This window comes from Myotis daubentonii, chromosome 16 (assembly GCF_963259705.1).
Source record: "Myotis daubentonii chromosome 16, mMyoDau2.1, whole genome shotgun sequence".
In the NCBI taxonomy this organism is placed as follows: domain Eukaryota; kingdom Metazoa; phylum Chordata; class Mammalia; order Chiroptera; family Vespertilionidae; genus Myotis; species Myotis daubentonii.
Genome location: NC_081855.1, coordinates 38,849,580 through 38,865,289, shown reverse-complemented (window position 1 = coordinate 38,865,289; position 15,710 = coordinate 38,849,580). Strand labels below are relative to the sequence as shown.

Genomic DNA, 15,710 nt, shown 5'->3' with positions numbered 1-15,710 from the left:
TTGTAGGGAAAACTGGATTGTTTAGAAAAGGAAAAATACTACCCATCACCCCACCATTCAGAGAGAGCCAGGATTACCTTTATGGTACATTTTTGGTTTATTCTCTCCTAATATTCTTTCTCTTATGGTTAAAAATTGATTTAGAACCAGACACTTAAAGAATTGGGCAGACTGATAACATAGACTTGAGAGGATAGTCAGAGATAACCTAGCCCAGACCCTGCTGGGTTGTAGCTGTGTGATGTGTAGGCCAAAGCCCAGAGTGGGTGTGACTTGCCAAAGATCTCCCAGCAGCTCACCTTCCATCCTGTTCCTCAGCTTCTAGGCCAGAGGCTCTCCATGAGCAATGGCTCTGCAGCCAAGCCACCCATGTTGGAGCCCTGGTTCTTCACTGTCCAGCAGTGAGATCTCAGGAAGTTACTAACCACTCAGACTCAGTTTCCTCATCCGTAAAGTACTGGTGTCAGTAGTGCCTCCCTTTTCCAGTTGTGGTGGAGATAAAATGTTATATGTAAAATGCTCAGAGAGGACACGTGGCACATAGTAAGCCATTAGTGTCTGCTGCTGTCACAAAACCTTGTTGTTAGTAAAAGCTTTCTAGTAGGGAACCTCTTCTGTCAGCCAGGTTATCATCTTCGTGCCTGGGACCAGTGTCAGAATGAACCAAGGATATGGACTGTGCTCCTCAGGATCAGATGAATTCATTTAGTCTTCAGGATGTTTGCTTCATGTATTTAAGTCTGCAAATAGTCACTGAGCATCTACCCTGGGCATTTCTGTACTGATTTTGCCCCATTTCAGGATACCAACAATAACAACCCACATTTCAACTGAAGGTAGAAAGGTTACTATAACCAGCCAGGATAGGAACCTTGTCTGTCTTCAGATGCCTTTACTCATGACTGGCAGTTTCCACCATCTACCCCTCATCTTCCGGACCATAACTCAAGTGCCTGGTGCCTGGTGATGGGTCTAAAGATACTCTTCCAACTGATTGTTTCAGAAACTGGAACCAGAGTCAGGCTGTGACCTGCCCATTCCTTGCTGCAACACCCGTGTCAACAGTCAACATTAGGACAGCAGCTATCTAGAGCTGAACATGGTGACAGGGCCAGATGTGGGGCTTGGTACTTACAGGAATGGCATGCACACTTCTCTAACTAGATCATGTTGCAGAAAGAAAAAGACTTTTATAGAAAGGGAGAAAAAAGACCCATTTGTGGATCTTGGTAGGGGTGTGAGAGAGGAGATTGATTTGCAACTATGTCCACCTTGGAAGGCAGAGCTGTTTCCAAGAACAGTTACAGGTAGACAACGCTAAAGATGACATTTATCCTAAAGGATGCAGCCAAATACAAGAAATGCTAGTTTTCTGTGGTATCTGAGTAATATGTCACCAGTCTGTTTGCCAGGAACAAAACAGTCACTGGTGAATTCTTCTAAGAGCCGAATAACTCAAACATCTGCTCATAGTAATATATTATTAATGCTCCATTTTAAGAGGTTTTGTTCTTTGGATGCTTTCAGAGTGAAAATCAACCACTACTATTTAGAGGTGGAGGAAATGAGGTAACATGAGGGCCAAGCTCAGCGTGCAAGGCTTTAGGTTCTCTCAACTCCTGAGCCACAGGGGCCCTGTTAAACCTATTCCAATGAGACTTTTAGTTATTTTAATAGTAATAAAACAGTGATCAGCTGAGTGAAACTACTAGGTGGATATAGCCATGGAAGAACTATACCCAAGGCCATGGAATCTATTAAATAGAATATAGGACGAAGGCCAAAGAACCTCTGTTTTAGTTGTCTCTGGTGATACTCGCACGGCTGTTTATGATCTCTGGTGATACCCGCACTCTGATCTGCACCAGGTGGCACAGGTATCTTTCTTCTCCTTCAGGCGTAAACTTCCTGATACCTTGCATTAAGGACTCAATAAGCACTTTAGGATAGAGGGATAACTTTTGCTGCAGTCTCCCTCTTAGTAGTGGTGGTGGTGGTAACTGATCCTTTTCTCTGAAGCTGTAGAGTGAAAAACAGTCATCGGAGCTGCTCACAGGCTCTTGCATGAAGACTCATTGAAGTTCGCTATTGTCCTTGTCAGTTGTGTTTCCCATGTTGCAGAATAAAGTGCCGGTTTTATAGGGATTTGTTAAGGACTGAATGTTTGTGTCCCTCCTCCCTCCAAATTTATGTTGCAGCCCTAACCTGCAATTCGGTGGTATTTGGAGGTAAGGCCTTTGGAGGTAATTAATTAGGTTTAGATGAGGTCATGAGGGAGGTTGCTCATGATGGGATTAATGCCCTTCATAAGAAAAGACCAGAGAGCTAGCTTGCTCTGTCTCTGCCTTGTGAAGACACAGTGAGAAGGTGGCCATCTACAAGCCAGGAAGAGAGCCCTCACTAGGAACTGAATTGGCCATACCTTGATCTTGGACTTCCAGCCTCCAGAACTGTGAGAAATAAGTGTCTGTGGTTTAAGTCACCCAGTGTATGGTATGTTGTTATTGCAGCCCAAGATGAGACAGGACTTTGTGTTCATGTCCTTTCCGAGAACCTCTCAGGACTGACTGCTTACTCCTATTTAGAGGCTTAAAATATTGTCCTCCTCAACTTCTGTTTTTTGTCCTTGAGCATTACCAAGAGCAGATGGTTACAGAAACCAGCATTTTAAATGAAATGCCTCACAATAAAGTCTTAACATTTGTTAAGAGCACAAAAGAAGCAACTCTGTAACTACATTCATCTAGATGAGTAGCATTCAGCTCCCTTAGAGTTAAGACACCACTCATGGAGCAGTGTGTGTCCCATCTTCCCATTGTTGTTACATTTATCCCCAATGGGAAGACAGCCTTTCTAGAAACTGTTAATTTCCATCTTTCAGCCTCACAAGGCAGCAGCCTTCTGACTCACCTGTTATGTAACCAGTTGGCCTCGGCTCCAGGTTGTTGTGCTTCACGGTTTTCAGGGTGCTTTCTGCCTGCTGACTCTTGTCACAGAAGCGAGTTTTTCTGCTCCTAGTGCTAAAATTGTCACCTTTCCCTCATCAGAATGCAAGCACATCATATTAATTTGTTGGAATATTTGCAGTTTATATCTATTTTTAAAGGTTTTCAAACCATTCTTGACTCCTTCACATTTTCACTGAGAACCAAAACTGAGCAAGACCCCATGAGTGAGCTCATGGGACATATACAATGATATAAAAAAGACCCTGTCCCCCACTCTGAGGCTCAGTCAGATGCCCACCTCTCGTCCCCTCCCTCGCCCAGACATGCTCTCTGGCTGCCCAATGCAGCCTCTTCCCTCTTGGCCCTGCAGCCTCCTCTGGTCTGGCCCGTCTGCCATGGCAACAACTAGGCTGGAGCAAGGAGTTGTGGAAGTAAGGAAGTGGGCTGGCGTTGGCAGAGAAAGGGGAGAGCCTGGCTAGGATGTTCCGGGCACTGGGCTACACACATCAGTGCGGTCTCCCTTGTGCAAATGAGGCCGGAGCACAAAGGTCAGGAACTTCCATGTGACTGGGCTCCATATGCTCTTTCCTCCTCTTCCCTGCCTCCGGTTCCATAAGGTAGGGTACGGGAGCCTGTCACTTGAGGGGATGTCCCAATGACTGGGGTATGGGCCAGAAGCCTACTAAGCCTATATCTATATCCCCGCATTTAAAAAACAAGACAAACAAAACCTTCACTTTATAAGAAGTAAAATTCTGATGGCTTTAATATAACAATCTTCAAAGGAAATACATACTATTAATATTTATTGAAAACCTGACTAGAATTTTCAAAAGAAATGATTATGTCTAAAGACATACAGCAACCAGATAATTTGAGTCTATTGATTCTTGAGTTAAATAAAGCTGGAGATATAGAATAAATATTTTCTTTATTGATGTCCTTTTTATATTGAGTTTAAAATCTATTAATATCAAGCCTTTTGCCCTGATCCTTCTTCTATTGGAAGTGGTAAATGACTAAATGTCTTTATGAAAACAGATGTGCCCTTCACTTCCAGTAACAGTACCTTTGCAGAGCAAGCTAATTGATGATTTCTAACTGCTTAATGTAAGCATGAAATAAAGCAAAGAAGACAATCATAATTGGTCTACATGTCACTTAATTAAACCAGGTCATTCATGGGAAATGAGTACCTTCAATTATGATAAAAAGAATTTGTTGAAAACAAATTGGAAATTATTCTGCCTTTAGTGAGGAATTATATACCATTAGTGCTTCTTGAGGTTAAGCAAAGCTTTTAGCTGAGATTGTGGCCAAATGGAAGATAGGTTATTTACTGTAATTGTTTGAAAATGCTGCTGTGTATGAACAATAGTTTTAGATTAATTTCCTGCTTCCTTTAAATGTTGTCATTTGTCTTCTGAGGATCTCTGAAAGTTTATTAACATTTAAACACCCACTTGAAGGATCATATTTTGATTGAAAGTCCATGAGATATTATGGCGCTTCAGTCCCAGTCTATTCTGTCCTACCTGCCGAGCCATAGAATGTTGGTGAAGGAGGTCCTGCCTGAGGTGACTGGTCCTTGTTTGCATTTTAGATTTGTGCTGATGGGCCATCCCAGTGAGCTGCTCTTAGATATGATCTCATTGACAGTAGCTTTTCCAAGGAATAGGTTCTTTATTTGGATAATCCTGTGGCTCGAACATTAATTCTTTTGTTTCCATTATTAGGCAATTTCCAGAAAGGAAAGGGTTCTAAAAATTTTTGTCACTGTCCTTATTATACCAAGCTAAGTCTGAACCATTTTCTGTGTCCCTGTCTTTTCTGCGTCCCTGTCTTTTCTGCCCCTACAATTTTAGATTATTTTAAGGAAGACAGTGGTTTTCACATGTGTCCTTTTTGTTGTTGTTGTTAATCCTCACCGGAGGATATTTTTTCCCCATTGCTTCTCAGAGAGAGTGGAAGGGGGAGAGAGGGAGACAGAAAGTGAGAGGGGGAGGGGGAAGTGGAGGGGGAGAGGCTTGTGAGAGACATGGGCTGGTTGCCTCCCACTCACCCTGACCAAGGGCCCAGGCAGCCAGCCTGCAACCCAGATATGTGCCCTTGACTGGGAATCAAGCCCGAGACCCTTTGGTGGGCAGACCAACACTCTAACCACAGAGCCATGCCAGCCAGGGCTCTTGCATGTGTCTTTAAAGAACAGCCCAGCTTGCAGTCAAGTGTCTTGTTTGCACCTCTCTTCTGCCTTGTAACTGGCTGGGAATCAGCACACCTTGTCCTGGCTTTGCCCTGGGTCAAGCCATCCTCTTACTATATGAGAAGAGCCCAGAGGATGGGACCCCAGGCTAACATGTGCACTGAGCTCACTGTGACAGTTTCAATGATAGTGAGATGCCAGCAGTTTGCCAGTTGCTTGCAGCTTTTCCAAAGGCTTTTCTCCTCATGAGTTCCTCTTGCGTGCCTATATCTGTATTTGTATATCTATAGACTTTCAATGTGATACCAATTTAGATACTTTCAAATATAAATGTTTATATTGTCATGTGCAGTCATGTTTTTCTGGGGGGGAAAAACCTTCTGTTTTTTCACCATTTCTCCAGGACTCTGGATCGATTTGGAAATGTCCTACAATGGGTCCTTTCTGATGACTCTTGAGACCAAAATGAATTTGACCAAACTAGGTAAAGAGCCTCTTGTTGAAGCACTGAAGGTTGGAGAAATTGGCAAAGAAGGGTAAGGGGCTATATGACTTTACTAACCCAACCCTGGGGAACCAACTCTCCCTCCAGCCTTTGAGAAGCAGCTTTGACGTGTAGTCGTCCCTGATGTTGAGAGAGAAACATTCCATGTAAGTGCTTCTGGACCACAGAGGGTTTCAGGGAATGGTTCCCTAGTTTCACCCTGCACACTGTGAGTCCTCACCTCCACTCAGTGCCTTTTGGCCTCAGTGCTGCTGGTGGGGCACATAGTATCGATTTTCCAGAAGGCATCACTGACTGAGACCAGCAGGGCAGGCTTGTATACGCAGTAAAATGCTCTGTAAAGAAAATTGTCACTCAGAAAGTACCTCCTCCAACTTACTGCCACAAACAGCCACACGTGGGCAAGGCTATGGCCCATAGGGGGTCTGTCTGCTTTGTAGTCTGTCAACTACAATTAGTGGTTGACTTTATAGCCAAGAGGGTGCTCCTGAAGTGTTGTGAGATGCATTTTCCCTAAATAATACAATATTGACTTGTTTAGCAAATGCTTCTCTTTGTAGAAGATACTGCATCTGTTGCCCAGAGTTTAGTAAATATTCAAATTTATAAGCTAATTAATAATGTTTGCTTTTTTTTTTTCTTAAATGCTTACAATGGATAAGCTGGAAATTTTACATTCCCATACACCTTTTAAATGACTAACTACAAATTTAAATTATATAATTGTTTTGTCCAAACTGAAAATGCTGATTGGAGTCTGCTTCTCACATCTTTAGCCCCCCATAGAATTAACAGTGCGGTGACAGGAACATTTCACAGGGAGCACTTTCTCAGAGTCTAAATATAAGACACAGACTTAAATTTTTGCTTAGTTATAATACTGACCTAATACTTCTATTTATATTGTGTTAATAGCAGTGTGGGAGCTGGGTCATACATTATTCTCAATGAGAATGTTCTTTTACTTGATGATTCTGATTTATCCAAGTTACTTAATGAAATGTACCTATTTTAATAATTGGAGAATTTCACCTGCTGTATGCAATCTAACCTTAATCTGTGCTATTTCCCTTTCATTTTTCGATTTGTTAAAATGTGTTTGGATTCGGCAATCTGTGGATTGTATTTTCTGGTGAGTGGTATTTATCAAGTCTCCATGTAGCATTTCATACCCTGTCAGTGCTGTCTTATTTGATCCCATGTGACGCCACTAGGAAGCTTGTCATTTCATCATGTTCCTGGACATAAAGGCTCCGTTTGTAGACCTGAGAGGATTGAGATCAGGAGTACTTAAGAGGCTTTCCTGGCAGGGAAAGTCAGACAAACTTCCTTGATTTGAATTGCTGGGGGATCTAGTTCTGTGGTCAGACTCAACTTATGTCCCTGCACTCCACACATCCCCCATCACTGTGCACGCCTGAGCATCATCAGTCCAGCCTCATGGTAAGAGTGGCAGAACCAGCTGCCTATAAAATGAAGCGTGTCAGGCAGGAACAGTCTTGAACATGAGGTCTATCTGAGCGGGAGCACGGCACTACAAACACTCGTCAGCAGCATTTGTACAAGGAGCCCTTTCTGGGAACAGCCTGTGCTGGCACAAGAGCTGCTGGGACTCCATTGGAAGGGGGTGAGGTTTGGGGTAGCAAGTGGAGCCCCAGGACAGCCAGGTCTCTGAGATCCTTGCCACGGAGGTGCTTCATGTTAACTATTATTCATCCAGCTCTCTTGGCACAATTTCAGGTTCATAAAATAGTTGATCAGAGGATGGATATGTTTCTGAGTAAACAATCTTCCCTAGACTGTGTGAAAAAAAAATCCTCTGCTTTTGCAATGGTATTATATTGAATTTGTAATATATACCTAAAGCTCGTTTTCCCCCCCAGTAGAATCTGTTATAACATGTTTTGCTCCTTCCTGTGAAGGTGTTAAATTTTATGTTGACATGTAATTGACTGTCACTTAATTTTAAAAGCATACAATCCAAAAGCCTGGGCAGATGAGCCCTTAACCCTTTTTTTGCATAACACACCCTTTTGGAATTCTGAGAGCTCTGGGTCCTTCTCCCAGAAAATGCTTACATGTGTTCCATTTGGCTCACAATTTCTGGGAGCATCAAGAGCCTCTGAAAGCCCACCCATAGCTAAGAACCTCATCCCAGAAGTGATTCTTGATCCACTCTTCACTCCCTCAGTGCTGAGTGCACGGAATCACCGAGGCTACATGCTGGAGGAGAGACAGAAGTCAGTGTGCACTTAGCCGTTATTAAGCATGTGATCTCTGGTGGTGACATCTTCTTGATGTTAAACCTCTCTAAAGCGCAGAATGTCTGGAAAGTTGGCCAGCAGCAGCCCTTTCCCTCCAGGCGCTCCCTGTATTCTGTGGCTGCCAGTCAAGGGCCTCACTTTCAGGCAAGGGCTTGTTCCCGGGATGGGACGCTCTGGCAGGGTCTCTGCTCTATCTCCCTGCTCTTCTCAGCTTCCTTCAAGTGTGCAAATGATTGTGCCCTTGGGGAGTCTGAGGAAATGCTGCTCAACCTGTGAGAAGTCCGACTTACTGGTAGAGGCTGGTTCCCATCTTCCCGTCATTACCCTCAGGGTGATGATGAGAAATTCAAGTCAATATTGCTTTATTCCAGTGAAGTCCTTTTCCCTTTGAAATGTGCATACACTTTATATTTGCAGACGTTTTTCCTTTAGTCTTTTTATTTCCCAGGTAGTCCTCTTGTTACATGCATAGTTAACATAAATTTGAGGCAGTAATGTACTCAGTAGAATTCAGGTAGTAAACTGAGCAGCCTTAACTTTAGGAATTGCCTGAAAAGGCCAAAGTGAGCCGGTCAGGGAAATGTTCTGTGTGTTGGCTGCTCTTTAATGACAGGTGGCCTTGGAGTGGGGCACTTCCTGTAAGGCACTTGGCCTGTTCATGCTCTACCATTTTAGCCTGGGCACAGTATTTAAGTCCACACATAGGGGCCCCTCTGTCCCCATGCTGGGTCACTAGTCCACAGTGTACCCTGAACCACCACCACCACCACCACTCCACCTGAGACACTGTGACTAGGTCCGGCTCTGTGGATGTACGCACATGTGTGTCTGTGGGACAGATTTCTCTTAACTAAAAAAAAAAAAAAAAAAAAGAATGCGCTGTATGAGTGTGGCCCCCACAAAGCAGTCACCTTACTGGGCTGTTAATCTAATTATGCTTCTTTCACTTAAACTTTCAGTCTTAAAGTATTCTGGAGCTGCTTTTTTAGAATTGCTTCAAATCTGTGACATTCCTTTAACTATTGAGTGACAGAAAATCATCCTGCTTCGTAGATCAATTGGATCTGTGAGAAATTGCTATAAGTCATTCAGAGCCATCAACAATGGTGAAACCAAGAAATAAAATGTTTGGTCTGAGAGAGAGTATCAGTGATAAAATAATTCACTTTTTCTTATGTGTCTGGCTCCAAACATATTTCCAAAAAGATTTTTAGCAGCAGCAGCAAAACTCAGTAAGCCTTTTAAGGTGACTCTTTGAAAGGATATCACACTCATCTGGAATTCTGAGGTGTGTTTTTAAAAATTAGGCTTTATTAGTTCTAGCACATCTTATATAAATAAGAGTGTGTGCAGTTTGTCTTTCTCTGAAGTTCATGCTGACATCATAGATTGAGATCATAAAATGCATGTTCAGTTATAAAACTGAGTATCAGCCAGTTAGTTACACTTTTAATTAGTAAGTATTGGGTGCCACACAAAATAGCTCCCCCTGCAGAGAGTAGAGGTAACATTTGGCCAAAATCAGAATTTTGTGTCATCTGATCTGCTTTAACTGATATAGCATTGTCTAAATTATTAACTTCCAGACACAAAATTTGTCCTCTTCTCTGTCCTGTGGAGGATTAATTCGGGAACCTGATAGCTCACTGCAGTGCTTGGCCTTCGGCATCTTCTGCCCAGTCTGGAGGCTGCCAGATGACAGATGAGGGTGGGGACAAGAGGGGGCAGTGGCTCAGCAGGTTTCACTGTGGTCCCAGATCTTGAGGCAGCCTTTCGTGCTGGTGGATGAGGAGCAGGCAGGATACAGAAGCCTTACCTGGCAGCACTGGGTGGGAGCCAGGGAGCCCAGTCACTACTGGTAGAGAAGGATACATTTCTGAGATGTTTGTGTTATCCTTGGGGATTTGTGTCCCTGACTTGCCTCATCTTAAGACCCTGTTTAGCTCTATTGGAAATTATATTTTGTTATGTACAGTCAAAATAAAAAAAGCTTTAATGAGGGCTGTCTGGCCATGGAAAACTCTGAAGTCACTTTGTGACCAGCAAACACACATTTCCGGGACCAGCTGGGCCTCTGATGGAGGAGGAATAACAAGTCAGTTAGGTGCTGTTGCTGTTTCCGTGGCCAGAGACAAGAGGCTTTTGTGTCTGCAGAGGGAGTTTCCCTTTAACACTACGCTCAGGCCTGTTGGCTAAAGGGCTGGCTCTAATGTTTCAGAGCTGGAGTTGAGGATCCCGGTGTCCTGCCAGGGAGGACACTCTTGGGGTCCTCTTACAGCCAGGCTCCTGTTTCAGGGGCGGAGATTTCAGTCCTGCCCGCCTAGTGCTGGAGCCTCTTGCTAGGCCTTCAAGCCCACACCAGCGTGTGTGCTCTGCCCTTGGGTGCCCTTGGCTCCTGGCGGCTAGGAGATGACTGCCCCATAGGCTTCTTCTGGTGGCCCAAGGGCAACATCAGAGGAAAACCCCAAAGGCTTGTATCTGCGGAGAGATGGGGCCTAAGTTCTACTGCCTGTCCTGGTAATTTTGTCCTTGTCAAAAATACAAGGCCTCGCCTCTGCTTAGTGACCATTTGGTTGCTTACTGGTGTTCAGAAACTCCTCTGTCCTTCGTTCATTTTGTCCCAGTTAAGTCTCTGAGCCTCAAAGTTGGGCCCTACCCGTCTGCCTCCCTGAAGTGAAGCCATCATCCAGGAAGGGAGCTGCTTTTGTGGGGCTGAAGGTCAGCCAAGAACCCCTAGTGACCCTGAGTGGGGAACCTTGATCACTCACTCACTGCTGCTTGGTAATCCAGCAGCCCTCATGCTTCTGGAAACTGCATATCCAACCTGGAAAGATTAACAAAAGACATTGTTCTCCAATGAGGCTTTTTATTACCTTGTTTTTTTAATGGTTTTTAAATTTGTACTTCTCTGGGACAGTACTTGGGTCCTCATGTTAATTGCTTCCTAGAGTCCCTTTAGATTTGTGCCCTGTGGTTGTTTGGTTGTTGGCTTTTTCTGTGACCTTCAGTAGCTGGGCCAGGTATGGAATAAGAAGGGGTGTTGAGTCTAAATAATTTGGAAGTAACAAAACCAGAAAGCGTCTTAGTTTTTTAAGTCAGCCAGTCAGGGGACTTGCCTGGACATCCCCGTCATTGGTGAGGGATGGTCATGTCTCCACCATAAGCTGGCACCTCACCCTTGCAACAACCATCATTCTTTCCATTCACCCTCCATTTGGCTATTGCTGTACTGTTGATGAACTCACTGCATTGTGTTGACTGCACCAAACTCCCACCATCTGTCCTGATGCATGCTCAGAAGTGCACTCTTCAGAACCAAGTCCTCTGTGTTCCTTCCAGGGGACTTGGCGCTGAAATATCTCCCAAGTAACCAGTCCAGTCCCAGGACTCTTGGATTGGGCCTCCTCTTTTTGGGTTGGGTGATGACTTGTGTAGTGGTGGTGGTGGTGGAGTGGCTGTGTTCTCTTTCTAAGCAGAGCCTAGGTGATGGGAAGGCTGCAGTCATGACTCTGTCCTCTTCAGTTGCAGGCCCCGGGCGTATTGTCTGGCTGACAGCGATGAGGAGTCCTCCAGTGCTGGCTCCTCTGAGGAAGATGATGCACCAGAGCCCAGTGTGGGAGACAAACCACTTCTCCCAGGGGCCGAAGGGTGAGTGGGGTCTCCAGCAGTCAGGGCAAAAAGTTGGGGTGAGGTTTTTTTTTCCCTTTTCCTCTGTGATCTTCCTTCTTCCACACATTGAGTGAATGGGTTTTGCATTAATAACCTAAAGTCAGTGGCTTGTCTGAATTCCAGGCCCCAAAGCAAAAAAACCCATATAGTTTTCTTTACTTAAGAGGGTCCCAAACAAAATGGCTTTCTTGGGCCATTGGAGTAAATAATAGAATTGAAGAGCTGCTATCACAAGTAGCAGAAATTATACAACATCGCCCCCTGGTGCTCGGTGGAGAGCATTACTCCCCTTTCAGTTGGGTGACGACGCTTTGTCCAGCTGCTAATTCCTACAAAGCTGAGACATTCAGGCCATTTCTTTGGTGAATTTTTAAACTGGATCACTTAGCTGATCTTTTGGATCATGAACTTCATTCCTGGGACTCTCTTTGCCTGTTACTTGGACTGTGGAATGATCAAAGTGCTTAAACAGCCACTCTGTGCACATCTTTTCATTATTTAAAGACTAGAGGCCCGATGCATAAAATTCGTGCAAGAGTAGGCCTTCCTTCCCCCGGCTGCCGGCACCAGTGTCCCTCTGGCACTCAGGACCAGGGCTTCCCTCACAGCCCTGGCTTCGTCCAGAAGGAAGTCCGGTTTAATTAGCATATTATGTTTTTATTATTATCTATATAAACAAGGGATATGCTAATTAGCCGAGCATCACGACCGTTCAGGAGGAGCTGCACGCAGATGGGCGGGAGGGGACTGCGTGCCGCCCCCCACTCCAGCAGCTATGGGGAAGCTGGGGCTGGGGGCAGGCCGGAGCGGAGACACAACACACAGGAGCGCCTGCCCCCACCCCAGCGGACACAACACGGCAGGCGGTGCTACATGGGTCAGGCGCAGGTCCCCAGCCCCCTGCAGTATGCCTCCGCTGGGCCTCAAGTTATAGATTATAAAGAAGCCAGAAGCATCTGTAAGAAAATATCAGCCTATTCACTTTTGAAATCCTACAGAAGATAAAAAGAGAACCCAGATGTTTGAGGAGTTGGTTCTAAAGTTTGAGTGCATTATTTAAAATCTACCCACTTGACCTTCTTAGGAATGATTGCTTTTCTCCACACACATAGACATACTATTCCTGACACTCTGGAACTGTGGAGGACTGTAAAAAGCAACTATCCTGTCTTCTTAGGGCAGTCTTATGGTAGACATGACTGAATACAAAAGCTTGGCTTCTTGGCCTGCTGGCATGTCAGTTTGGTGTAGCATTTTTCTTTAGAAGTTCCTAAGCCCTTTAAAAAGTGGTTGCCAAAGTTGGTATGCCACCTAAAACGCAGTCATTAAAAAATTGTGTTTTTTGTCCCTGTCCATGAAGTATGATTTCTTAGTGCCATCTAGAGATGGTGAGATTTCTCTAAGAGGACATTGGACTTATATTCAGTATGTGAGCTCTGTAAACATGAGATGCCTCCTCAGTTTGCCCTATGAGAACTTGGTGTGACCCTCCGTTGTCAAGACTCAGCTCTGTGTGAGGTTTCTACCTTGTCTGAAGTAGAAGTTTTACCTGGGGTAAAACTTGCAGCCCGGGGGACGTTTAGCAATGTTTCACAACATTTTTTATTGTCCTGACTTGGGGGAATGTGCTAATGACCTATTCGGTAGAGATAACACCTATTTGTGTTCATTTAAAGGTATGTTGGAGGTCATCGAACAAGTAAGATTATGAGGTTTGTTGATAAAATTACCAAGTCAAAATATTTCCAAAAAGCAACGGAGACAGAGTTCATTAAAAAGAAGATTGAAGAAGTCTCCAATACACCCCTGCTGCTAACTGTGGAAGTACAGGAATGTAGAGGAACCTTGGCAGTCAACATTCCACCTCCCCCAAGTGATCGAATATGGTACGTAGAGGAGCCCTGAGGGACGGCTGGGATTCCCCTTGTTTCGTGACCATAAAAATCCCAGTATGCTTGCCTTTGACATTATGGAAAGTACCTTCTCCTGGGCAGAAGCACTTTCACACGTTTTTTTCATGGAACCTACTTTCTTCTGCGAATGGTTAATTCACATTTAAAGATTCACCTTCACAAGGTTAGTAGGTGAAGTTGATGGGATGAGCTGTTTCTATTCCTGATCATCCTCCTCTCTAAAGCCAACTGTATCCACCAGTAAGAACAGCTGCCGTGTGTAGAGCTCTTCTTCTGTGCCTGGCCCAGGTGTAGCTCTTTGACCTGGGCAGTCCTCACAGCATCCTTGGAGATAGGTGCCATTTACAGATGGGATCACACATGCAACAGAGTCCCAGGCGTTTAGGGAAGACTCCTTGAGTCGGGCCTAGATGTCAGGAGGGAAGAGCATATGCGCTTTGGAACTGTGGTAGGAGGTCTATTCAAGGAGTTGTAACTGAATGAACCAGCGGTTCTCAACCCACCTATATATCACAGTTACAGAGGGATTTGTTAAAGATATTGCCAGCCCAGTGCCCAGGATTGAGGGATTTAGGAACTGGCCAGGATTGAGAATCACTGAAATAAATTACTCATGGGTCCAGCAGAAGAAAATCACTCTGTGAATCTTAATTTAAAATTGACATTCCATGTCCTATAAAATGTAAGTGTATACAGGATTGCATAAGAGACCCCATGGTACCATGAACTGCACTCGAATGAAAAAGCTCTGTTCTATCATAGAGTGAAACCAATATGCTAGTAGTACACATCCTGTGTTCAGGAGAGTTTGTGGGGATGATCCAGAGGATTTTTGAATTGACTCATCAGTTAATGATTTATCGGTGTCTCCCAGTAAAAACTTTAAAATGTCATTTTAGATGTTATTAATAAAGCAATATTTTCATAGGGGAAAAAGTCTATAATCTTATCATCCAAAAATAACCAGTTAATACCTTTCTGTACAGTCTTCCAAACGTAATTTAAAATGCTTTTAAATACTAAGAGTTGATAACATTTCTTTCCCTTCTAAGCTTTATCAATTATAAATGCCACTGCTCAATGGGAGATAAAATTGAAGGCCTCTAGGATGCATGCTCAAATGCTGAACCATTTATTAATGATCCACAAAGATAAGTCTAGATATTTAGGATGTTTAGGACATTTATAGCAACTTGACATTTTTATGTAGTTTTTAAAACATTGGTCCATGACAAATTGAAGTTTTTAGATAGTTTGGAAGCCATAGTAAGTGTAGTAGGAAGTGTGGAATGAAAAAGGCTATGGAATGTTCTCTTTACACATGCATATTAGGTGTGAGGAACATGACCACTTCTCTCAGTGTCCCATCTTGGGAGTGATATTCAGAAAGCCACTTTCACTTTCTGCTTTATACACTTGTATATTTTGGGTTTTATAATATATATATATGTGTATATATATATAGACAAAAAGGTTGTTCCCATTTTAGGAGAACCAAGCCCAGGTCACTGACTTTTCCTTTGGGGCTTCCTGGTTTGCCATTTGTCAGAACTGTTCTCAGATCATCACAGCCCTACACATGGCTCAGGACACAGGGAGTTCAGATCATAGTTACTGTGCTGAATTACTTTCCAGAGGGGTTACCAGAATGAGAATGGTTAAATAGTGGTAAAGGCCTGTGTAAATGAGGAATGTGTGCTGTTGGTACTTGTCTGCTTCCTTTCTTTGCTTCTAAATGTGGTTATTATTTGTCTTTTTTAAAAAGGTATGGTTTCCGGAAGCCACCATATGTGGAGCTGAAAGCTCGGCCAAAACTTGGAGAGAGAGAAGTGACTTTAGTTCATGTGACAGACTGGATAGAGAAGAAACTGGAGCAAGAGTTTCAGGTACACCTGCACTGTCATCTCGTGTTGCACACCGAGGCTAGCTCTGGGTAGAGAACAGAGGCTCTGAACTTCATGTGGGTCAGGATCCTCCTCTGAGGAGCCTCATCCCAGGAAAGTACACATATGATCAAACAGGTGTAAACTTCAGGTGGTTTCAGAAACTCTGAAACTCATCCACAGCACACTGTTAAGTGGTCTTCAAAAGGGAAACCCAAAAGGTAGGGCCAAAGAACAAAATGATCCTCTTCTACCAGTAGGCTTGGCGAAGGTTAAGCCCTTTGCCTGCTGGGTCCATCTTTGGATTTTGTGGGCCCTGAAATTG

At 44.0% G+C, this 15,710-nt stretch overlaps 1 protein-coding gene across 6 annotated transcripts in view; it reads left to right on the top strand.

Moving 5' to 3' along the window:
• TEX2 (testis expressed 2) overlaps window positions 1–15,710 on the top strand; it is a 95,423-nt gene that overhangs the window by 77,672 nt on the left and 2,041 nt on the right. For 4 of the 6 annotated variants that reach the window (XM_059669957.1, XM_059669958.1, XM_059669963.1 and 1 more), the window contains 4 exons: window positions 5,555–5,687; window positions 11,443–11,568; window positions 13,266–13,475; window positions 15,268–15,388. In XM_059669957.1, the coding sequence (XP_059525940.1) occupies window positions 5,555–5,687; window positions 11,443–11,568; window positions 13,266–13,475; window positions 15,268–15,388 (590 nt within the window). Of the gene's footprint in view, window positions 1–5,554; window positions 5,688–11,442; window positions 11,569–13,265; window positions 13,476–15,267; window positions 15,389–15,710 lie in introns of those variants that run through there. The other 2 variants (XM_059669959.1, XM_059669962.1) reach the window with 2 other exon arrangements.